The following is a 23,412-nucleotide window of genomic DNA, read 5'->3' on the forward strand; positions in this document are numbered from 1 at the left end:
ACACACCACTATATGTAAAATAGATAAACAACAAGGATTTACTACATAGCACAGGGAACTATATTCAATATCTTGTAATAACCTATAATGGAAAAGAATCTGAAGCTGTACACCTGACACTAACACGTTATTGTAAATTAACTGTAGTTCAATGAACAAAAAAGAAAGCGTGCTTTGAAGGTACTGAAAGCATGCCAATTTACAGAATTTGTCAAAATTCTTGTCAAAGCAGCTTAGCATAGTCCAAACACAGAGAGACGAGCCAGCAAGACTGGTGCAGAATGACTGAGTAGGATGAGATTAGGCTCAAGAAGTAAGCCAAAATTTTGGCAGACCCTGTAGGACAAGTTACTCCATAGGAGCCTCTGAAGAATTTTGAAGTAGAAGAGGGAAAAGATCATTTTTGCTTAAAAAAAAAAAAAAAAGGTTCTGTCTTTTTTCTCTGTGAAATATGGCTTGGAGGAGATAAAATAGATGAGATCAGTTTAGGAGGCTAAAGCAGCAGTCCAGGAAGAAGAAGAAAGCTTATACAAAGATCGTGGTAGTGGAATGGAGGTGATCGATCTGAGATACATTTAGAGGTCTAGTCAACAGCTCTGGTGATGGACCAAATGTGGGAAGTTTCTGACAAGAATAATTGGGTGTTCAGAAGTATTCAAGACTGAGAGGAGCACAGTGCACTGGTTATCTCACCTCCACCAAATATATCCAATTCAATAATGTTACCGACAGCCTACTATGTGTCAGGCATTGTGCTACACTACAAGGATACTAAAAAAAATCCTTGCCCCTGATCTCAAGCAGCTCAAGACACCCTGAGAGAAAATAAATGTTTAATTGAGGTACTCATTTTAACAATATCCTTCCTGACCATGTAAGGTATCCTGTAAGCAAGTATCCTGTGCTTAGTGTTAAACAGAGGGGGAAAAATGTGTGCAACACTGTCATCATCAAAGGCAAAATTTATTTACTGAGCATATACTATTTCCCAGGCATTGCTCTAAGTATTGCAAATGTATTAGCTCACTCAACATACAAAATAATCCAACAGTTTAGCTCCATTTTATAGACAAGGAAAGAGAGGAGATAGGTTAAGTACTTTGCTCAAGGTCACACAGTGAATTTTAAGAGCTAGAATTCATATCTACTCAGTGTGGCTCCAGAGCCTGGACCTTTAAGCCCTTCACTGTACCTTCTCAACACATGAGCCTGACTTCCAAAAAGCCCAGGAGTTAAAATACAGAAAGTAGAAACAGACAAGGAATCCAAGATAATACATGCATCATATGGTTAAAAAATTTCAAGGAGGCAGAAATCACTTTTAGACACAGAAACTGGAAAGAGTTTTGACAAATGAAAAACTGGGAGATAAATAAAGAAATATCAAAGGATAGCATATGATATCAAGAGTTAATAAAACTGCAGCCCTTTTACCACCTCAAACTCTACCCTCTTTCTCCAGTTTCCCTTCAACCTACAGCCTCTATTCCGAACATTTTTCTCTGGTCTATAATAGATAAGGGGGTTTAAGGGCCATCACTGAGGAATGTTAAGACTAGTAAATACAAACTAAGAGTCAACTCTATACAACCACTTTGCAAAGAGCAGTCAAGAAAAGCTTCTTCCTGGGTTGCAATACCTGCCAATTCCTGAAAAGTGAAATGAAGGCAACAACAATAATGCCAAGAACAATGAACGCTGAGTGAGTGCTAGTATGTGTGCCTAAGGGATGTGCATGAAACAGCTGCAGGGAGACAGAGTCTTTCCTCAAATGTTGGCATTGGTCACATCTGGACAGACTGAATGTGGGAAGGACTCAGAAAATGAGGGAAAGCCTCAGGAAAGCCTAAGATGGTACCTTCACACACTTGGTCAAAACAAATGATGTAGTAACATTAGTAGTGGTAGCAGCATTAATTGACAGATAGCAGCAAAGACTGATAGAGTAACAATCATTTTGTAAGCAGCTTTTGGCAATAAAGAGCTCTCTGCAGGAGGCCCCTTTTGTCTTGTCACTTTAGCAAAGCTGTATTGTCACTAACCTTAAACCAGGCAGGCATCCCCATGCTCTGCTCATCTCCGGCCCTAGTACATCTTTCACATCTTCTGATCACACAATATCTTGCCTAATCTGTTGGTCCTTTCTGTAGATCCAAGAAGTGGAAATGAAGAATACGTAACTAACAGGTGACCAGATCTCTTTCCCAGCTTCCTCTTCAGTAATCTCACGAGCACACTGTGTGACCAAGATAGCATCTAAAGAAACATCACATGAAGTCTACAAGCTGGCAAGGAGGGAGAGATGATGATGGCTCTGACCCCCTACCTCAATGATTAACTGAGATTACTTCCCTTTTTTCTCTTGAAAAACTTTCATGGCCAAGCAGAAACTTCAGAGTTGTTTTTGAGACACAAGGCTACCTTCTCCCCAGACTGCCAGCTTTCTTGTTAAATGCAGCCGTTTCTATTTCTACCAACACTTGCCTCTCAAGTACTGATTTTTGAATGGTGAGCAGCCAGACCTGTTTGCTAACAATTTATTGAGTGATCATATGCATTATACTTTAATAAGCATTAAATTTATACTCTCCAATTTATCCTAATAATGATCCACAGGTACTAGTTTCAAATGCCTCACATCTGAAACATGAGAAAACTGAGGCCCTGAGAGGAAAATGTGCTCCCGCAACACACAAATAGTAAGCAGAGCATGGATCTCAAGCCAAATTTAGCTTTCCTCTCCATCACACTCTGTCTTTTTTTCTCTGAGACTCCTAGATAGGATAAAAGTAGAAGCCCAAGGAAAAGAATCCCAAAAAGTAAGATGCTCCTCAAACTGTGAAAGTATACAACTACACAGGAAAAATCACAAAGTACATTGGATTTATGATTTTACTCCTCAGAGGACTTTTTCTATTCTTATGCTTTAATCCCCTTGTTGAAGCTAGCTACTCTGTAACAATTATTTTTCTATATGGCTTCAGGGCCTAGACCTAATACTTCATTCTCCATCAGAAATTTCTCTTATTCTCATTAAACAGTTTAAAGTCCTGAAACTTCAAAGTAATCTTATTCAATCACAGTATTGCTTTCTTGTGTAATCTGTTTAAAAGAAGTTTAACGCCATACAATCGCTGGTGATTAGGTAACAGTACCCACAGTCTGTAACATGACTGTCATGTGCACAGCCTAATCGAAAAAATAAAAACATGAAAAGCTGCATCATACAGGGGTTTTGCCCCAGTTAGACTGAAATGATCTGAACCAGTAATTACTGCAAATTGCATTAGGTTACATGTAAAGGAAAACATCAATAATCCAGAGATAATTCTTTTGAAAACCTAAAAGTATCTATCCCATTAGTAAAACATATATTCAAAACAAGATGGGGAGCAGAACCTCAACAGCTGAGGTCCCCGAATCCTCAAAGTACTCTTTCATGTGTTTCACTTTCGCTACGTAACAATAAGAGAAAGAGAAATAGTCATCATTCAATACACCCAAGAAGGATTTATTCATCGTATGGTCAACTCTAGCAAAATCAATTTTCTAAACAACATCCCCCCTGACACCTCACTGCCCCTTTCCACAAATTACTATATAATCAGATAATACTAGGAAAATACTAGTTTCTAACTCTGTTGGAAATCAGTTCAAGCCAAATCTTGAGGGGAAAAAACAGCAATAAGAGCAACCACCACAAAACAAAAACCCTGGACTATGCAAGGACTACATCTGTTCTCCCCTCTTAGTAATCGCATTGTCTAGCATTCCACAGACATTCAGTAAGTATCTGATGGAAAAGAGGAGGCAGTGGTCATTCACTTAAGGGGCAGAATAATCACTAAGGGTGCCTACTGCCACTCTGATTCTGTATGTAGAATACTGTCTGGCACACTGAAATAGCTCAGCCAAGGCTTGAACATCTTGCCTATAAAGTGCACACAAGAAGTAAAGAATAAAATAGTTTTCCATCAGTCCTCTCAGATTGGCTTTACCTATCTCTTCTCCAGAGGGGACAGTCTGACACACATACACATCATAGCTTTTCATTGGCAACTTGACTTCTAATACCAGCTCAACCTACTAAAAGAAACCCATTTATAAAATCAGACCTATACAATGTATGGGAATCTGCTGTTTGAAATAACCCGCTGCTCTTATCTACTTTATTGAAAAGAAAGGTAATTCATAACTGATTCACTTTAGAAACAATGTCTTGAAATCTCTCACCTTTTAAAAAAATTATGGCACATAATATGTGTAAACAAATGTGTTCACTAATGACTTTTCATTCCAAAATTAACCATCATTATCATGGAAACAACAAATGATACAAAAGGATTGTCGGCATTTACTGAATGTTTATTATTAAATGTCTTCGTAATTTAATTATACTCTTTGTATATCTTGTGCATATATTTTTTAAAATGTAGCACTGTAGAACAATATAAATTATTTATTTATTCATTACAGTAAACTGATATTCCAAGAAACCAACTGACTTTCCAAGTGTATGAACAAAAATTCAATACTAAATCCCACAATTTCACATTACCTTGCCTTCTTAAGCATATCAGTACCCCAAGTTTGCAACCCGTAGGTAACATGGCAGCAGTACTTGCAGGGATAACAGAAAGCAATTTTCATGCCATTGTAAAGAGTTCAAACACTGCTTCAAGACCATAAGCATCATGACAAACTTACACTTGCCAGGCTTTCCAGGCACCGAAATGCCATGGATTTAGAGAGTATTATCAATGCTTCGTGCCTGTTTTTTTCAGTAACAGATTTAGCAATGTCTTTTTTTGGCCTCTGAGGTCCCATCAAGGAAAATTTGCCTATGGCAATGACTCACAGTGCTCATTTGGTCAATGCTCTTATCTGCAGAGGCTTTAGGGTGCCATGTTGGAATCCTGTTTTTTCCAGTTAATATTGTAAAACCTTGCATGCAGTCTCAGATTGATAGGGAATTTCCATCTTTCCCCAGTTTTCCCAAAGCTCTGGCTAGAATGGGACAGGAAACTGACAAATCTTTTCAGAGGTGCCCATCTCTTGAGGCATAACTGATGCAACCTACGAGTTCTTATTAAAGATTATAGGAAAGAATGGGCTTCCTAGGTGGAGCAGTGGTTGAGAATCCGCCTGCCAATGCAGGGGACATGGGTTCGATCCCTGCTCCAGGAAGATCTCCAGGAAGAGTAGCCCCCACTCGCTGCAACTAAACAGAAAGCCCGCGCACAGCAAAAGGACCCAACACAGCCAATAAAATTAATTAAAAAAAAGATTATATGAAAGAAATCAGTTAAGTGCCATTTATAAACTGAACAGACCCAAGAAAAATGCAGCTTGGCCTCATTCCTAACCAGCCAAATACAAGTTGGTGTCATAAATCGAGGGCACAATGAATTATGGGCAAAACTGTTTTCCTTAAGCACCAACAAATTCAGAATAGACACTTTCAGTAGGAAAAAGGAAAGGAGGGAGGGAGAGGGAGGACGGTGGAGAAGGGGAGAGAGAGAGAAAGACTGGGGATGGGGATGAGTGAATAAGGACTGCTGAAGAGTACGTGGTTCCTTTTGGAGGTGACAAAATGTTCTAAAACTGATTGTGGTGATGGATGCACAACTTTATGGATATACTAAAAACTACAGAACTGTATACTTTAAATGGGTGAATTGTATGGTCTGTGAGTTATATCCCAGTAAAGCTGTTACCACACACATACACACATAAGATGCTTCTAAAACATTTTTTTTTGTGAAAGATGTAAAAAAAAATGAGAACTAATTTTTACTGCAGAAAAGCTACAAAAATATTAGGTTAAGAATTTACAGATAAAACAAAATACTGTAAAATGCTAAATAAGAATACATGACCTACACTCTTTGCAGATGAAATGATATTATATATAGAAAACCCTAAAGACTCTACCAGAAAACTGCTAGCACTAATTGATGAGTTTAGTAAAGCAGCAGGATACAAAATTAATGCACAGAAATCTCTGGCATTCCTATACACTAACAATGGAAGAGCAGAAAGAGAAATTAAGGAAACTCTCCCATTCACCATTGCAACTAAAAGAATCAAATACCTAGGAATAAACCTGCCTAAGGAGGCAAAAGATCTGTATGCACAAAACTTTAAGACATTGATGAAAGAAATCAAAGACGACACAAACAGATTGGAGGGACATACCATGTTCCTGGATTGGAAGAGTCAACATCGTGAAAATGACTGTACTACCCAAAGCAATTTACAGATTCAATGCAATCCCGATCAGATTACCAATGGCATTTTTCACAGAACTAGAACAAGAAATCTTACAATTTGTATGGAAACGCAAAAGACCCCGAATAGCCAAAGCAATCTTGAGAAGGAAAAATGGAGTTGGTGGAATCAGGCTTCCTGACTTCAAACTATACTACAAGGCCATAGTGATCAAGACAGTATGGTACTGGCACAAAAAGAGAAAGGAAGATCAATGGAATAGAATAGAGAACTCAGAAGTAAGCCCAAACACATATGGGCACCTTATCTTTGACAAAGGAGGCACGAATATACAATGGAAAAAAGACAGCCTCTTCAATAAGTGGTGCTGGGAACATTGGACAGCAACATGTAAAAGAATGAACTTAGAACACTTCCTAACACCATACACAAAAATAAACTCCAAATGGATTAAAGACCTACATGGAAGGCCAGACACGATAAAACTCCTAGAGGAAAACATAGGCAGAACACTCTATGACATCCATCAAAGCAAGATCCTTTTTGACCCACCTCCTAGAATCATGGAAATAAAATCAAGAAGAAACAAATGGGACCTCATGAAACTTAAAAGCTTTTGCACGGTGAAAGAAACCATAAACAAGACTAAAAGACAACCCTCAGAATGGGAAAAAATAATTGCCTATGAAACAACGGACAAAGGATTAACCTCCAAAATATACAAGCAGCTCATGCAGCTTAATACCAAAAAAGCAAATAACCCAATCCACAAATGGGCAGAAGACCTAAATAGACATTTCTCCAAAGAAGACATACAGATGGCCAACACACACATGAAAAGATGCTCAACATCACTCATCATCAGAGAAATGCAAGTCAAAGCCACCATGAGGGATCACCTCACACCAGTCAGAATGGCCATCATCACAAAATCTGGAAACAACAAATGTTGGAGAGGGTGTGAAGAAAAGGGAACTCTCCTGCACTGTTGGTGGGAATGTAAGTTGGTACAGCCACTATGGAAAACAATTTGGAGGTTCCTTAAAAAACTACAAATAGAACTACCATATGATCCAGTAATCCCACTCCTGGGCATATACCCAAAGAAAACCATAATCCCAAAAGAAACTTGTACCATAATGTTTATTGCAGCACTATTTACAATAGCTAGGACATGGAAGCAACCTAAATGCCCATCAACAAATGAATGGATACAGAAGATGTGGCACATATATACAATGGAATATTACTCAGCTATAAAAAGGGATGAGATGGAGCTAAATGTAATGAGGTGGATAGAACTACAATCGGTCATACAGAGTGAAGTTAAGTCAGAAAGAGAAAGACAAATATTGTATGCTAACTCACATATACGGAATCTAAAAATGGTACTGATGAACTCAGTGACAAGAACAAGGATGCAGATAAAGAGAATGGACTGGAGAACTCGAGGTTTGGGAGGGGGCAGGGGGTGAAAGGGAAGCTGAGACGAAGCGAGAGAGTAGCACAGACATATATATACTACCAACTGTAAAACAGATAGCCAGTGGGAAGTTGTTGTATAACAAAGGGAGTCCAACTTGAGAATGGAAGATGCCTTAGAGGACTGGGGTGGGGAGGGTCGGGGGGACTCGAGGAGGGGGGGTGGGGGGGGAGTGCGGGGATATGTGTATGGAGGCAGATGACTGAACTTGGTGTACCCCCAGAAAGATGATGAATAAATAAATAAAATTAAAGAGAAAAAAAAAAAAAGAATACATGACTTAGGAGTAAAAGATGCATTCTATTTTAAAGGATGAAAACAAAATTCTGTCGTATTAAATAGTCACTTAGGAATGGTCAGTTTTAACCAAACATAATTCTGGTGAAACAACACATCAACAACTTAAAAATTTTAAACTGCCTTTTATTTAACTGCATTTAAACTATAACAAAATATTACTCTTTGGAACCTGTTATCTTGACTCTACTAGCCTGTTTTAAAAGTTGTAATATGATTTAGAAAATTATCTTAGAAAATTTATACTGAATAATAAATTTCCGAATGCTGATATTATATATACTATTCTTGAGATAAAAGAGAACTATGGACAGGTTCTAAGCGCCCAATTCAAGCATGTTTAGTATATCTGATACCCAGAGGACTTTATTATAAGGTAATTTCTCCTGGAAAGCAAGCCATCATACCTAACAACTTTGCTGCTTCGTCAACCTCTTTTTGAATTATTCAAATAGTTTAAGTAAAATATTCCCCACTGGTGACTTCCTTAAATCTAAAAAATAAAAATAAAAAATAAAAAAATTCAAAATTCTTAAAACACTTGATCTCAGAGAACACTTACATTTGAAATTCTTAGAACTGCATTATAAAAACGTCAAGTTTTAGAGGATGACTTGCTATTTCAGAGAATGGGGTCAAAGGAAAGTTTGATTATTTTCATTCTCATCTACAGAAATAGTTTTTGTTTAATCTATGCCTTTGGAGGAAAACTCTGGAAAACATTAAAAGAGTTATATGTAAATAATGTTACTTTCATATAAAAATTAGCAGAAGAAATATTACTCCCTTTATGTATAAGTAATATGGACCATAAGAAAGGGAAAAATTCAAATTTGGAATTATTCCAGCTATAAAACAAAAAGGATACAAGATAGTTGTACTTCACACCTCCAGAAAAAAGAAAAAAAAAAGGCTGTACTATGTTCAGAAGATGACCAGGAAGTTATACTAAGAATGTCTGGAGAAGACATGGACAAAATCATGTATCCTTAAGTTAGTGACAATGCAGAATACCACAAAAGATCATCAAGCTGAAGGTGACATGCCTTAGACATATGTTAATGTATTTTTAATGAATTAATGAACAAATATATAAATACTCAATATACTGAAAATGTCCTGAATTTAAATTAATGCATGTACACAAAGAGACTTAAGCTCTTAGAACTTTATACTGCAGCAAACGGATGGACGGATGAGAGCGGAAGAAAGGGATAAAACTGAGACAGCGATCCTCATCTATCCAGACAGCTTGACCTCAATATGTAAAATCATTTAATCTTTATAATACTTTCATCAGGAAGATACTATTAGTATCCTCATCTCAAAAACAAGGAAACTTAGGCACAGGGAAGTTATTTGGCCATGGTCCTTAGTGACTATGGCACTGTAATTTGAATCCTAATGCCTATAGTCTTTATCATATTTCTAAAGCAGAAGTAGTGGATCATGATAAAAGATAGTTTAATACAATAGTTTCCTAAGTGGTCATTTTTTAGATCCGTGATTCTAAACTGGAGGTGGGAGGTTCTGCTGGCATCTCGTGGGTAGAGACCACAGACGCTGCTAAATATCCTATAATGCACAACACAGCCCCAATATGAAATAATCATCTGGCCCCAAATTGTCAATACTACTGTGGTGGAGAAACTCTGTTTTAGAACAGCATTATTTCTGCATGTGAAATCCATTATAATAAAGAAGAAAATATCATTTCCTAAGGCAGCCTGATTCCAAATATCATTATTAATACATTATTCTCTAGACTTGCTTATTTCAGGAAAAGGAAATGTTACACTGCAAAGTCTAAAAGAAACACAGGAAGAGAAAATTACTATTATATAGGAGATTAACCAGGAAATATCACTGGGGATGTGGATGGGGGAAAAATATCCCCAAACTCCATCAACTATGTAGTTGTAAGCAGAAGAAAGGTTATAATAGGAAATGATAAAACTGCTGACCTAAATGTCAACATTACCTTCCACTAGAGCATGCGAATATAAATTTTCTTAAGTTACGTCATGGGCCCATGATAATGTTACAAACTTTTAAAGCGATTAAGTTTTTTTGATTATTTTTCAGATTTTCTGGATCTATCAATGCTTCTTTAGCTATTACCTCATTAAGGACTATAAAGTTAAATCATTATTCTTTAAAAGTCTATTACCACATTATTCAAGACTTTCTTGGTACTTAAAATGACATGAATTCACTACCACCCAATAGATTTTTTCAATACTTCATTTTAAAAACAAAACTAAGATCTGATTTTCCCCTTCACAAAGCTATCTCCTTACAATTTTTAATTTTTTTTAATTTTTAAAATTTACTTTTTTATTGAAGTATAGTTAATTTACAACATTGTGTTAGTTTTTAGTGTATAGCAAAGTGATTACATTCTTTTTCAGATTCTTTTCCATTAGAGATTGTTACGTGATATTGAATATAATTCCCTGTGCTATACATTAAATTCCTGTTGTTTATCTATTTTATATATAGTAGTGTGTCTATGTTAATCCCCAACTCCTAATGTATACCTTCCCCCAACTCTACCCCACCCCACCAAGGCTATATCCCCTTTGGTAACCATAAGTTTGTTTTCTACGACTGTGAGTCTATTTCTGTTTTGTAAATAAGTTCATTTGTATCTTTTTTTTTTAGAGTCCGCATATACGTGATGTCATGATATTTTTAAATTTGAAAATTTAATGCTTAAGAAAATTTCAACCCTTAATAAAATTCTGCCCCCCAATTAATGCAGACTGACATGAGCCCCAGTCTAAGTATTCTTTAAACTTATAGAAGCCTTTTATTTTCATTATAGAAGCCAACTATTTCTACCACTTAAGTATCAAAAATATTTTTGAACCACACACTTACATAAAATTAAATATTAAAGCCAACAGTATTACCATAAAAAGTGTAAAACAAATATACTTCAGATGCAATTAGGTATCTTTCTCACTTTTTAACCTGTGTCATTTCAAGTTTTCCCTCAATAATCATAGTACTTTTTGTTAGGGAAAACTCTAACATGCTCTAGTAACCTTAATATTTTTTTTTCCATTCATTAATTTACTGAGCAAATGTTTACAGTGTTGACTATTGCCAAAGAAGAGGTTCTTTAACATTTCTATTTTAAAGCTCTGAATAAATCTCTACTCACTATTTTTCCACTAAGAGAAAGGAAAAGAGCAGTAAGTTAAAGTGTTGGTAACTTCAATTTGATTTCCAAAAATAACCAAGACACCACTCAGTTTCACAGTGAGGAAATAATGTTGGTCTTGTGTACATTCACCTGGGAAGCAGCACACCTGGTAGTTAAAAGAGTAAGAAGCTCTGGCATCAAGGTGAAAATCTGCAGTATAACATGCCACTTGCCAGACCATAGGCAAGTTATTTAACATTTTAAAGTTATCTCTTTGCTTTATAAAAAGAAGACAAGCATGCCTCTAACTGAGGACTGTTTAAAAATTAAATGAGATATAAATGTAAAGTACTTTGCAAAATATAATGCATATGGTAATGTAAGCATATAAGGTAGGGGGTCCCCAGAGAAAGAGAATCAGGCATGGCTTTCTTGACATAAGAGAAGCCATTTTGGGCCTAAGTCATTTTGTGATCTAAGCCTGGCCACAATGCTTAACCTTGAGCATCACTTAGTAATAATGATCTTAAGGGAACAAAAGAACAAACCATTATCAAACAAGAGAAATAGCAATAGCAAAGACAACAAATCAGTTGTAAAAACTTCTGTTTCAATAGTAAAGACTAGCATGAAGCACTTTTTGTGTGCAGCTTTGCAGAATTTAAACCTCCCAGGCACTCAATCTCCAGATCAACAGGAACTTAAGGGATGATGATGTTGACCTTTACTGACCCTCATGAGACTTCAATCAACCAAAGCTTGGACTCTGTCAACCAACCAAGCACCTTCATGAATATGCATGTACCCTTAGCTTAAAACTTCCCAAATTTTGCCTTTCATGGAGACCCTGCATTGGGAAAGCTCCCTGGTGCTCTCCCTACTTGTTTCAAGTAATAAACCCTTCCTTCTCCCAGTCTTTGACTTGGTTGTATCTTCTGGCTTGACACCCACCAAGAGGCAAACCTGATTTTTGGATAATAGTAAGTGCTCAAAAATTATTATCTATTGTTATGGCGTTAGAACTAAACAATTACCTGTGTTCTTAATCCAAATTACCATACCAGAAATAAATAATAAATTTTTAAAAAGAATTTCTAAAGCTAACTGCACTTATTTCACTAATTTATTCCTAGGATACATGTGCTCTAAAAATTCCCTAAGACAAAAAGATCTAATATATTATTCTTCTCACACAGCACTGAGTCTTAAGGCCTGCTCTTATGCCTTTAAAATTAAAAGTACCAGGACTTCCCCAGTGGCACATGGGTTAAGAATCCGCCCTACAATGCAGGGGACATGGGTTCAATCCCTGGTCGGGGAAGATCCCACGTGCCGCGGAGCAATTAAACCCGGGCACCACAACTACTGAGCCTGCACTCTAGAGACCTCAAGCCACAAGTACTGACCCCATACACGGCAACTACTGAAGCCTGCGCGCCTAGAGCCCATGCCCTGCAACAAGAGACGCCACCGCACTTAGAAGCCCGCACACTGCAACAAAGAGTAGCCCCCACTCACTGCAACTAGAGAAAGCCCACGCACACAGCAAGGAAGACCCAATGCAGCCAATATAAATACATACATACATACATACATACATAAAGATTCGACCTGTGACTTAAAAAAAATTAAAAGTACCCCCAAAAGAGGCATAAAATGCTAAACAAAGACAAAGAAAGGCAAAAAACAAACAAAAAAAACCAGACACTCTTCTTTAAATGTCCGAAATCAAAGCATTTTGTATTTCCTTTTGGAAATGAGAATTTTAACAAAGTTTGTAAAGTAATGACTTCATTTATGTAAGGAGAAAAAAATAACTTGTAAGCTTCTTTAGAGATAATCCAAAATAAACAACAAAATTACATAACAAACTTCTGAATTACCAGGAGGATAATATACTTTATGAAGTGCTACTGACATTGAAATATTACATATGTAATATATTTATATAAAAAAGGACCTAAAATAAGTCTAATAAAATTTGGTTATTTAAAAAAATGGGAATTCGGACAAAAATGAAATACACTGGTAAAATGAACATAACAAAAGTAAACTGCAGTGCCCACCACTCCACTCACATCTTTTTAGATCTAGACCCATGCTTGCCACATTGTTATCTACTAACAAAATCAGCATACACGTGCATAAAACAACACTGCCCAGGAACACAGTGATACAATGGCCAAAACAGTGCTAATATCTTGATGCTTTAACAAAATAAATTTTAAGAAAACATTTCCTCACCTATTATCAGATGGCAGAAGAGAAAGCAAAGCCAAAGCTGAAAGTTTTCTTCTTTCAGGCTGGGTAATATTGTCCATGCGATCAACCCACATTTCAATCATATTTCCCAAAAGCTGGTCCATCTGAAAAAATACCAGGAGGCATCTCAAATATCTGAAATGCTATTTACTTGTGGATAAGTACTGTTAAAGGCTAAAACCTCATAAAGAATGGTTAAAGTTCAATTCCAGCAAATCACAGAATTGGAATACAAGAATTTGGGGCAAGCTCTGAGCTGGAAAAAAATAATTTGAGCTTAACCAGAAAATGACTCTAATTAATCTTGAGAAAGAATTAACTCTGAGAGCCAAACAGACTTGTTCAACTCATCTAGGCTAAGGGTCCAGCTGTTTGGTCAAATACTAGTCTAGATGTTGCCATGAAAGTATTTTGCAGATAAGATTAACATTTACAATGAGTTGACTTTAAGTAAAGGAGATTACCCTAGATAATGTGGGTTAGGCTTCATCTGAAATCAGCCTTTTTGGGAAAATTAAGCTTTCCCAAAAAGAAGAAACCCTGCTTCAAGACTAATGCTGAAATCCTGCCCGAGTTTTCTTTTGCAGCCTGCCCTACAAAATTAGAAATTGCTAGTCCCTGCAATCATGTGAGCCAATTTGTTAAAATCCACCCCCCTTCTTGTGTGTGTGCACCTCTATGTGTGTATATTCTCTCAGTCTAGCTCTCCCTCTCCACATACACAGAACTGGTTCTATTTTCCTGAAGAATCCTAATTGATACAGTTAGAATCTATAAAGTAAAACACGACCAAGTATACTCATCATATAGAATGAAAGTGGGTCTCAGGGTTTGCTTATAACACTTGCATACTTCCAGCACCTTTTAAAAAATACATTTAATATCAGAATCTTTACTTCATGGATTTTGGTAACATAAGATCAACCTTGAGTTTCCATACCTTCCTACTTTTGTGCTTCTACATTTTTTCTAAGAAATGCTTCAACACACCTTTTTCCAATATTATTATTTAAAAATAATAATAATAACAGTCAAGGAAACACTTATTAATTCAAGACAATTATTTATACTTGAGTTCCCCAAACTGTGTACTGCATCCCAAGATGAACAGTGAACTCAAAAAATATTTAAAATTATTCAGAGAAACATAGTGACATCTGTCAGATACTGCAAGAACTACTAGTTCAAGATAGTTCCCAGTTTTAACATTATACTCCTTTTGATGACTTCACATCTTTCCAAAGTACTACCAAAAAATCAAGGTAGAACGTAAGATGAAAGTGGAGATGGTCCAATCTGATTCTAAAGTTTAAGAATTTGGGTAGTGCCCAACAGGCATACACATTCCATTAATCATTATTTAAGAATGAAATAAAGATATTATTCTTTAGATTCTTGTGTATAATTTTCAACAGATACTAAGTTATTAGGACATGAACATAAAGTAGTTTGGATCTAACAACTTAATAAAAGGAACAGTTAGATATTTATATTTCTTTTAGCCTAGAGACATTGTGAAAACATCACTAACATATTAAGGGTACCATGAAGCAATACAGTCCAGTAACTGCTGATTTATATCAATAGTGTCTTCAACTTGTACTTAATTTGGAAACAAACAGCTCAGATGCTTTATAAATTTACTGCAATTAATATCTAGTAAGCAAGATTTAAAAAACAAAGCATAACCAAACAAAAGCAAACATCAATTTATTAAAATGTAATTATACAACTAAAGCTATAGTAATATATGTGGTTGAAACGAAGATGCAATCAGCAAAGACAGGTATCTCTATGGTCTAATTTTATTTATTTATAACTTACATTTATTGCCTCTATTATAAAAATATTTAACAACAGGACATAACAAAAACAGAAACAAGATAACTGTAACAAATGTTGATGACCACTTACGATGAATTGAGAAGCAAAAAAAGAATTAGGCAGTATTTCAGAGAACTAATTTCTAAAATCGAAGTGTTTCTTAAACAGCATAATAAAAAGATGAGATTTCTCAATCTTGATAACGTATGTCAGTATCTACCCTGGCAGATCATGCTGAAGCTACCACAATTAAATAAATACCTACTGTATAAAGACAAAATTTTATTTCCGACTGGTTCCATCACTTGTATAATTTTAAAGAACAAGAGTTACAAATGTTTTCTATAAGAATTAAGTAATTTTATATAATTATATTCCCTGTAGGAACAGAATAAAATGTTTATGTAAATGGCGATCTTTTATTCCTCTCTCCAAATGTTATCTTTTTAATGTAACCTTCATACCAGCTGCTATTCAAGTAATAAAATGTCATTTTTACATAAGATTTCATGAAACATCAATCATCGTGTGGAAACAAAAAAGTACCTTCAATCTCTCTAGCATTAGAAAGATGTATGCTGTTTCAAGTCAAACACTTAGCACTGATTAAGGGAAAAATCTTACAATCTAAGTGGCAAGTCTTGAGGAAAGTCATCTTAAGATAAAAAATTTGTAGAATTGAAGTACGTGACCAAAATGTTTCACTCCTCTCCCCAAATTTATAAAGTCTACATTAAAGGATATTGCCAGAAAGAGTAAGATGACAATGTTTCCAGAAAACAAGGAAATACTTAAGGAATAGTTGAGTTCAGTCTTAGTTTTGTAGAAAGATGAACAGATATTACTCCAATTATTCAGCTGCAAACACCTTATTGCATCTTTGTAATAGTTATTTGCCCTAGAAGCATACTGACACTGTGAATACAATTTTAGCATTGAACTTATGCATTTGCTGGCTTTCTCTAAAATGCCACTAAAATGAGAATAAAGAAATGTAAAAATAGGAAACAAACAACCCTATAGGGTCTATAAAAGAGGAGAAACTACAACAGTAAAGACAGCAATGAGTAAAGATGGCAACATTTTTAGAAAATGGCAGGTGGATGAAAGAGTGTTAAGTGACTTGGCAGAACAGAAAAACCTGGAACCAAACTGCCTGCCAGAGGAATAATAATCTAACGCAAAGAGACTTGGTTCTCAGAACCTTGTGATCATCAGGCCACAAAGAAGACAGAGGTGAGGCACAGAGCTCCAAACAGGAAAACTAGCTTAGACTCTGTACAAGGAACAATTAGAACCTCTAGATCACCCTCCTCACTCCTAAAGGAGTCCAAAGATACAGTATCTGCAAAAATAAAATCCGAGGAACTCCAACTCAAGGCATCAAGAACAGGGGGAAGGCAAGGTGAGAAACAAATTAAAATCAGATGATTTCAATGAAAATCAGGACGCTGAATAATGAAACAACCTTATCCCCAAAGCCCTTCGCCGATCCTGAAATCCACACTTGTTTACACCAAGAGACGCTATCCCTCAGAAGAAAAGGACAGCCTAAAGAGAAAAGGGGCCTACAAATACTGTCATTTTCTAGCAAATTTCTCTACAGCAAAAGTACCATTCTTCAGTACCCTAAGGCTCTAAATTCTAAATTAGGTTATCAATCTAAAGTTTTCTTCATTCAATATAAAATATGACTCTGAAAGACTTTGACTAGCAAATGCTTAGCGGTGGAACTGTTCTAATGGTGACTTACACAATGAACCTAACTTCTTTCCTAAAGATATAAAATCACTCTTAATTAACTTGGTTTTCTCTACTGTCTGACAACCATTTCCAAGTGTCTAGAAGAGACAAACCTTTCTTGCTTGCTTCAAAGCTATCTGGATTTAATGGAACTCATTTTCCTAGTCTTATTTAATTCTGATGTTCTTTAAAACTGTGCTCACAGTCAAAAGCAGCCATTTGAACTACAATAATATTTCATTCTCTTTCATTCCCGTAGTCTCTAGACTCAAACATGATGGCTTGACAATTTTTGACCAAATTCTTTGTGAAAAACATTCCTTCTTCACATTGAAAAGTGAAAAAAGAAAAAAAGTGTGCCTGAAACTGTAACATCTTTCAATCCTTCATATGGTCAAAGAGTTAACACAGTACCAGTACCAGCCACAGGTCATTATTTCTGTATATTATGGTATTCAGCCCAATGGAGGTGGCGGCCTACTCTCATGTATTTTTTTAAATGGAAACATAAGACATTTGAGATAACAGGGAAACACAGGACATTTCAGAAAATTTTCCACATGATGACTTTTATTCATTTTTTTAATTTAATTTTTTATACTGGAGTTGATCACATGATAACTTTTAAATGCACAGCACCTAAAGAACTATTCATTAGTTAGTCTGCCCTGGATAATTAAAGCATATTATTTTGGGTAGAAAGATGGTGTTAACCACAGCATAGCACAGAGGCAAATTTCCTTTAAGATCTAATAACAAGTAAAGCTATATTTTCAGATGCTCTCCATTAATGCAAATACATACTAAGATGACTCATTTCCAGACTCAAATCCTGCTGCCACTAACAATCACTTGAGGTAAAATGAAAATTAAAATATTTAAAAATCAAAAAGTAAATATAAGTTTAAAAATTTTAATATGATCTTTCTTACTTTTTATACAAATTGATATTTTAACACTGCCTATCAAGTTATGTAGCACAAATCATGATCAAATCATTTTAATAATTTCTGCCTTTCCACCACATGAGGACACAGTGAATGGTCAGCAGGCTACAAACCAGGAAATGGCCTTCACGAGAACCCAACCATGCTGGCACCCTGATCCTGGACTTTGGAGTCTTCAGAACTTTCATCACCAATTGAGGTATGTACCCCTATTTACAGATGAAACCATGAAAAGGGAAATATGGTACATCTCCCCAACTCTACCACCTCTTAGCTTTGTGACCTTGGAGTTCATAGTCAAATGGAGAAGACAAGCAAGTAAGCAATTCTTTAACTCAATCTGAAAGACCACTCAGTTGACCTGTAGAAGAGGGATTGGAGAAAGCCCAATATTAGAGGTTATGGTAATATTCCAGTCACGAGAAAAGGACTTGGGTGGGCTTGTGGCAGTAGCAATGGAGATGAAAAGAAGATGGATTTAACGTGGTTTACAAAAATACAGAGGATGAAGGGATAAGTTAAATGACACCAGGACAGGGCTCAAAGTTCTTTGGGATAACTGGCCAGGCCCCTAAATAAGCTAAGGCCACAGGAAAAAAAGGATGGAAGTTGGAGATCTGTTCTACAATAAAAGATGAGAAAACTTGAATAAATGAGAGAGAAATATAGATTAAGCATAATGGACACACAAAAGAAGAAAATGTCACAGGATGTGAGTGCTCAAAGAAGACAGAAGACATTGAGGTAAAGATACTGGGATTCGATTGTAGGAAAAGGTCAGAGTTGGCCTCCCTTAAAGAAGTGACTGTGGCTGGAGATGCGGAGAGTCAGTGACTAAGCCTTAGAAAATGCTTATGGTTTACTAGGAAGTGAAAACCAATACACCAAGAAGGAAATCAAAGGAAAATTAACTTATACTGTCCTAGAACCTAAAAAAGGGAAGAATTTCAAGTAATGTGTGAATGAGTGTGTCACTTAAAACCAAAAGAGGAAGTTACTATGCCCTCCATGAGGTTTATGTTATACACATATATAACACATATATAGATACACACATATATAAATACATATGTACAGACCTATATGTTTGTATGTTATAGGTTAATCGCGCATGATTCATCTAAAAGATGTCTTTTTCCCATTAAATTTCCTTGGTACACTTGTCAAAAATAAATTGGCCATTAATGTGTGCACCTATTTTCCTTTTCTTTCTCTTCCCATGGCACGTTGAACATAACTCTAACATAGTACTCAAAATTGCCTGTTTAAGTACTCTGTCCCTTAAAAGAACACTATCTGTTTGTCAAACCAAGTGTCTCCAGTGTCTAGTGGAGAAGTGCCTATTCCAGGATGTACAGGAGGCAGCAGAATGTGGTCGCTGAGATATCAGGCTCTGAAGTGAGGTTGCTGGGGTTTGCATATCAATTCCATCATTTACTAGCTTTGCAAATTTGACCAAGTTACTAAATCTCCCTAAGCCTCAGATTTCTCAGGTGTGAGATGGAAATAACAATATTATTATCTCATGGGGCTGTTGTGAGGATTTAAAATAGTACATAAAATTTATATTGGTAAATATATTGTTCTTAAAATCACTCAACAGATTTTGCTGAACTCAACTGAATAAACTCTTTAAACTTTTAACATTATTCCACCACAGTTTAATGAAGCTAATGAAAAATCTCTCCTGTCTATTCATCAAAATAAAGCCTAGCTTCTCTAATTAGGTTAGTCTAATTCTGGAAAAACTATATACATTCTACAATTCACACTTCCTTACTCTGGATTTTCATTAAAAGTGGAAATGGAATATCTGTTTCAGACACAAACCAAAAGATTTCACAAATTTCCCCCTCCATTCTAGAGATATTAGTCAAGTACATTCCACCTTCTACATTTTATAAATCTTAACAAATTAATGACTTAAGACATAAAAACCATATTTTTATATAATGTATATAGTCTCAAACCACCAACTCAAGAACCTATTTCATACTTGCTCAGGTGGTTGGTTTCACTTACAGTATATTTTTAATAAGCTTCTGCTGAAAAGGTCATTTCCCACAATAATGATGATAGAAACTCATTGCATGGCATTAAGAACAAATTCATTTAAGAAATGAAACAAAGGTAGTACATGATTATATCTAAAGTAATCCTGTTTCATTTTATGTATGAGTTAACAAAAACTGCAATCATAAACAAATCAAACTTCTATCCTATGGCTAAGCAGAATAAAATTGCCTGTTTTGAGAGAGAACAAAATTTAAGTTTCGATTGCCATTTGCAGATTCCTCTTTCTTCCTTCTCCCAAATTATAGTATCAATACAATGTAGACTAAGGATTTAAAATAATAAAAATATTTATTTCAAAATCATCTGTTTAAAGTAATTCCATGAATGACTCAACTATGTACTACTTCATTTTGTATTCTTGAACATAATAAAATTTGATTCAGGGGAAAAAAATAAATAAATAAAAATAAAGTTTAAATACTACCAGACTTTTACAGCTGCATTATTTCACCAAATTATTTACAATCTTTATTTGGATAAAGACTTCCTTCAATTTAAGTAAATTGATTCTTACCTCCTGATTAAATTTATGTGCCATCTCATTAAGAAGTGAAGAAAAGAAACTAGTGTTTTGTAGCAGGACTCGACCCATAACTCCGAGATACGTTGACATCACTACAGGATACCTCTGTGCAATTAAAATGCAGCATATGTAAAACTGTGTTAGGGTAAAAGTGCAAACCATTATAAACAATCATTGACAAAGTAACAATCAACAGGGATATGAAATAAAAATATTCTTCTTTATACTGCTTCTTTAGGATGAACTGCAATATTGCCTGAGTTCTAACTAAATATATATGTCATACAAGGTACTATATATGTACTATGTACATATTTACATGGGTTATATATGTATATACATAAAACAAAGCGAGGAACAGAAAAAGAATATTTACTAATGGTATACTTATACATTTATATTATTTTAAATGCTCCTAACATACATAGTTAGATGGGTCTATTGAAGAACTTGACTTAGAAAATAACCAGTTTTCATATATTCGATATGTAATAAAACTAGCACTATTTTTTCCTCTTCCTCCACTTAATATGTTTGTGTATGAATACACACGCATGTGAGTGAAAGACATGAGAAATCAAAGGAAATCCATACTTTCCTACATGGAGACAGAAAAGGCAGAGCTGTATACCCTGAAATTTAGCTAATTTACTACAAAATAATCAAATAGTAAGAAAAGCTTTCTTTTTATATCTAACAATGAAGAAGAATTAACTTTCCAATGAATAAGGAAAATAATTAAAAGAGAACCCTAGAATAAAATACTAACTTTAGAAGCTTAAGAAAAATCTTACCTCCCCTTCTATAATACCTCTGAAAACACAGGGTAGAATTGGTTGAAACATTTGCGGGCCTAATACTGGATTCACCTTAAGGGCATTTTCCACAACCTAAAAGCCAAAATGACACATTGGTAATGTTTAATGATACAAGTCACTGCTTTATGCAAAACACAGGTAAAGAAAACAATGTATTAAATATCACATACATCCAAGTATATGAAGTATTCAATACTGTGGCACTAGACACACTTTTATAAGATAATCCATTAAAAATTACAATTGGATCTTAAGTGTATGATATTTAGACACAGCTATACATCCTGCTAGAATTATAATTAACCACATTCTGCTAACATAGATAGCATGTTGTTAATGCATTTATCTTTGCATTTTAAACAAACAACCCTTATAAAATGTTTTGTAATGTTTAATGTTTTGTAATGTTTATTGACTTACAGAGGCAATAAAAGGCATTTCAAAAGTATTTTAATAGTGAAAAGGGAGATTAGTAACAACTGTACTCACTATCCAAAAATAAATCTGTTTAAATTTATCAATAAAGTGGACAGTATATATGCTGTATATTTATTAATGAGAAATAATCTTGTTTTATTTGTAAAACAATCATACAGATTATTAACCATGCACATTGACTGTTACAGGTGAAAATTTGAAACATAAATTACTTTTATATGAGTGAGATGGGTTCCCTCTATCACAAAGACAGGCAGCATGAAATTCAAATTGAGGTGGAAATTTTTGTTTGTTTTGGGGGGGTTGGGGTGGGGGAAGGAATGAGGAAGGCGGTGGTCAGAGAACAGCAGTAAGGACCAAGAAGAAATGTCCACACTTCTAGTCCCACTGTTTGACGGGTAAGAATGAAAGCAGACAGCATTTGAGAAGGTTGTGGGCAAGTACCAGTCTCAAGGCAAAGCCAGGTTTTCCCTTAAAATTTCCACCAATGTTTCTCAAGACTGACTACTGGCAATCTGAGTGGGACAAGTGTTTACTGTTCAGAACTACTGCACCTATGCAGAAGTTTTTAGCATCTCCAATCTCTGCTCATTATGTGCCAACTGCATGCTCCCAACACAGTAACAATCAAATACATTTTGTGCATTTCAAAACATTCTCAAGGTAAGCAAATAGTACAATGAATGACAACATTCTCTAATTTTGTGCAAGAAGTAAAAATACGTCCAAAGAAAAGCCTAAAAATACAAAAACTTTTACTGTGGGCCAAACATTATGCTATCTACTAAGAGATACAGGATAAAAGATACCACAGTTCCTGATTAAAAGCAATAGGAGATGAGATTCAGAACATGATTAAATCTGACCTCAATAAGGTTTATTTGGTCAAAAAATTAGATTTGGAATAAAAAGGGGGAAGGTGTAGATAAGCTACCCAGAGGCACATGTCACCAGACATTTTATCTACGAATAGAAAGTAAGGCCATCTGCTGACTGTTAGACACACTTTAACCTTACTCCCTCCTAAAACCCCACTAAAATAATAGTAAAAAGATTTAAAAGGGGGGGGGGGGAATAATGTCAAAAGGACAAAAGGAATGAGAGATGAATACTGGAAGGTACAAAGAAGAAATTCAACTGGTAACTGACTTACCAGATGAGAGAAAGCTGAAAGGTTGCAACAGAGAAATTCAATGCACATCATGTGTACCTTCTCCCTACCTCTCTCCCCACCAAAAAACACAGGAATTAGCAGAGTCATACATCTTTGGAAAGGAGGGTAAAGGAAAAGCTAAAAATAAGACTGGTTGGAAGTCTACTTAGGAAACAGATTGCCAGATATTCCCAAATCTGCAATTGACTTTCCCCACCCCAGGAGAAGACAGTGTACTTTCTTTAAAGGATCTAAAAGAGAGACTTTCCAGACTAAAAGGGCCCAACAGTGCTCAATACTATTAATTAAAATAAACCTAAATCAAGGCACATCATTGTAAAATTTCAGAACACTAGGAATAAGAAAAAGAAGCTACAAGCTTGGGGAGGGGGAGGAAGAGGCATGGCTCTGAAAGAGACTTCTTCAAGAAAAAGTAATAAAATCCTCATGGGTCAGTGTGTCTGAA

At 35.4% G+C, this 23,412-nt stretch overlaps 1 protein-coding gene and 1 pseudogene across 8 annotated transcripts in view; one reads left to right on the forward strand and one right to left on the reverse strand.

The window, feature by feature from the left end:
- IPO11 (importin 11) overlaps positions 1–23,412 on the reverse strand; it is a 213,332-nt gene that overhangs the window by 53,220 nt on the left and 136,700 nt on the right. For 7 of the 8 annotated variants that reach the window (XM_057742725.1, XM_057742689.1, XM_057742699.1 and 4 more), the window contains 3 exons: positions 21,332–21,427; positions 20,529–20,642; positions 13,407–13,528 (listed from right to left, as the gene is read on the reverse strand). In XM_057742725.1, coding sequence (XP_057598708.1) covers positions 13,407–13,528; positions 20,529–20,642; positions 21,332–21,427 — 332 coding nt within the window. The remainder of the gene's footprint in view (positions 1–13,406; positions 13,529–20,528; positions 20,643–21,331; positions 21,428–23,412) is intronic. The other variant, XR_009054785.1, reaches the window with a different exon arrangement.
- On the forward strand, positions 2,606–10,700 carry LOC130859167 (mitochondrial nicotinamide adenine dinucleotide transporter SLC25A51-like; annotated as a pseudogene).

This window comes from Hippopotamus amphibius, chromosome 1 (assembly GCF_030028045.1).
Source record: "Hippopotamus amphibius kiboko isolate mHipAmp2 chromosome 1, mHipAmp2.hap2, whole genome shotgun sequence".
Taxonomy (NCBI): Eukaryota; Metazoa; Chordata; class Mammalia; order Artiodactyla; family Hippopotamidae; genus Hippopotamus; species Hippopotamus amphibius.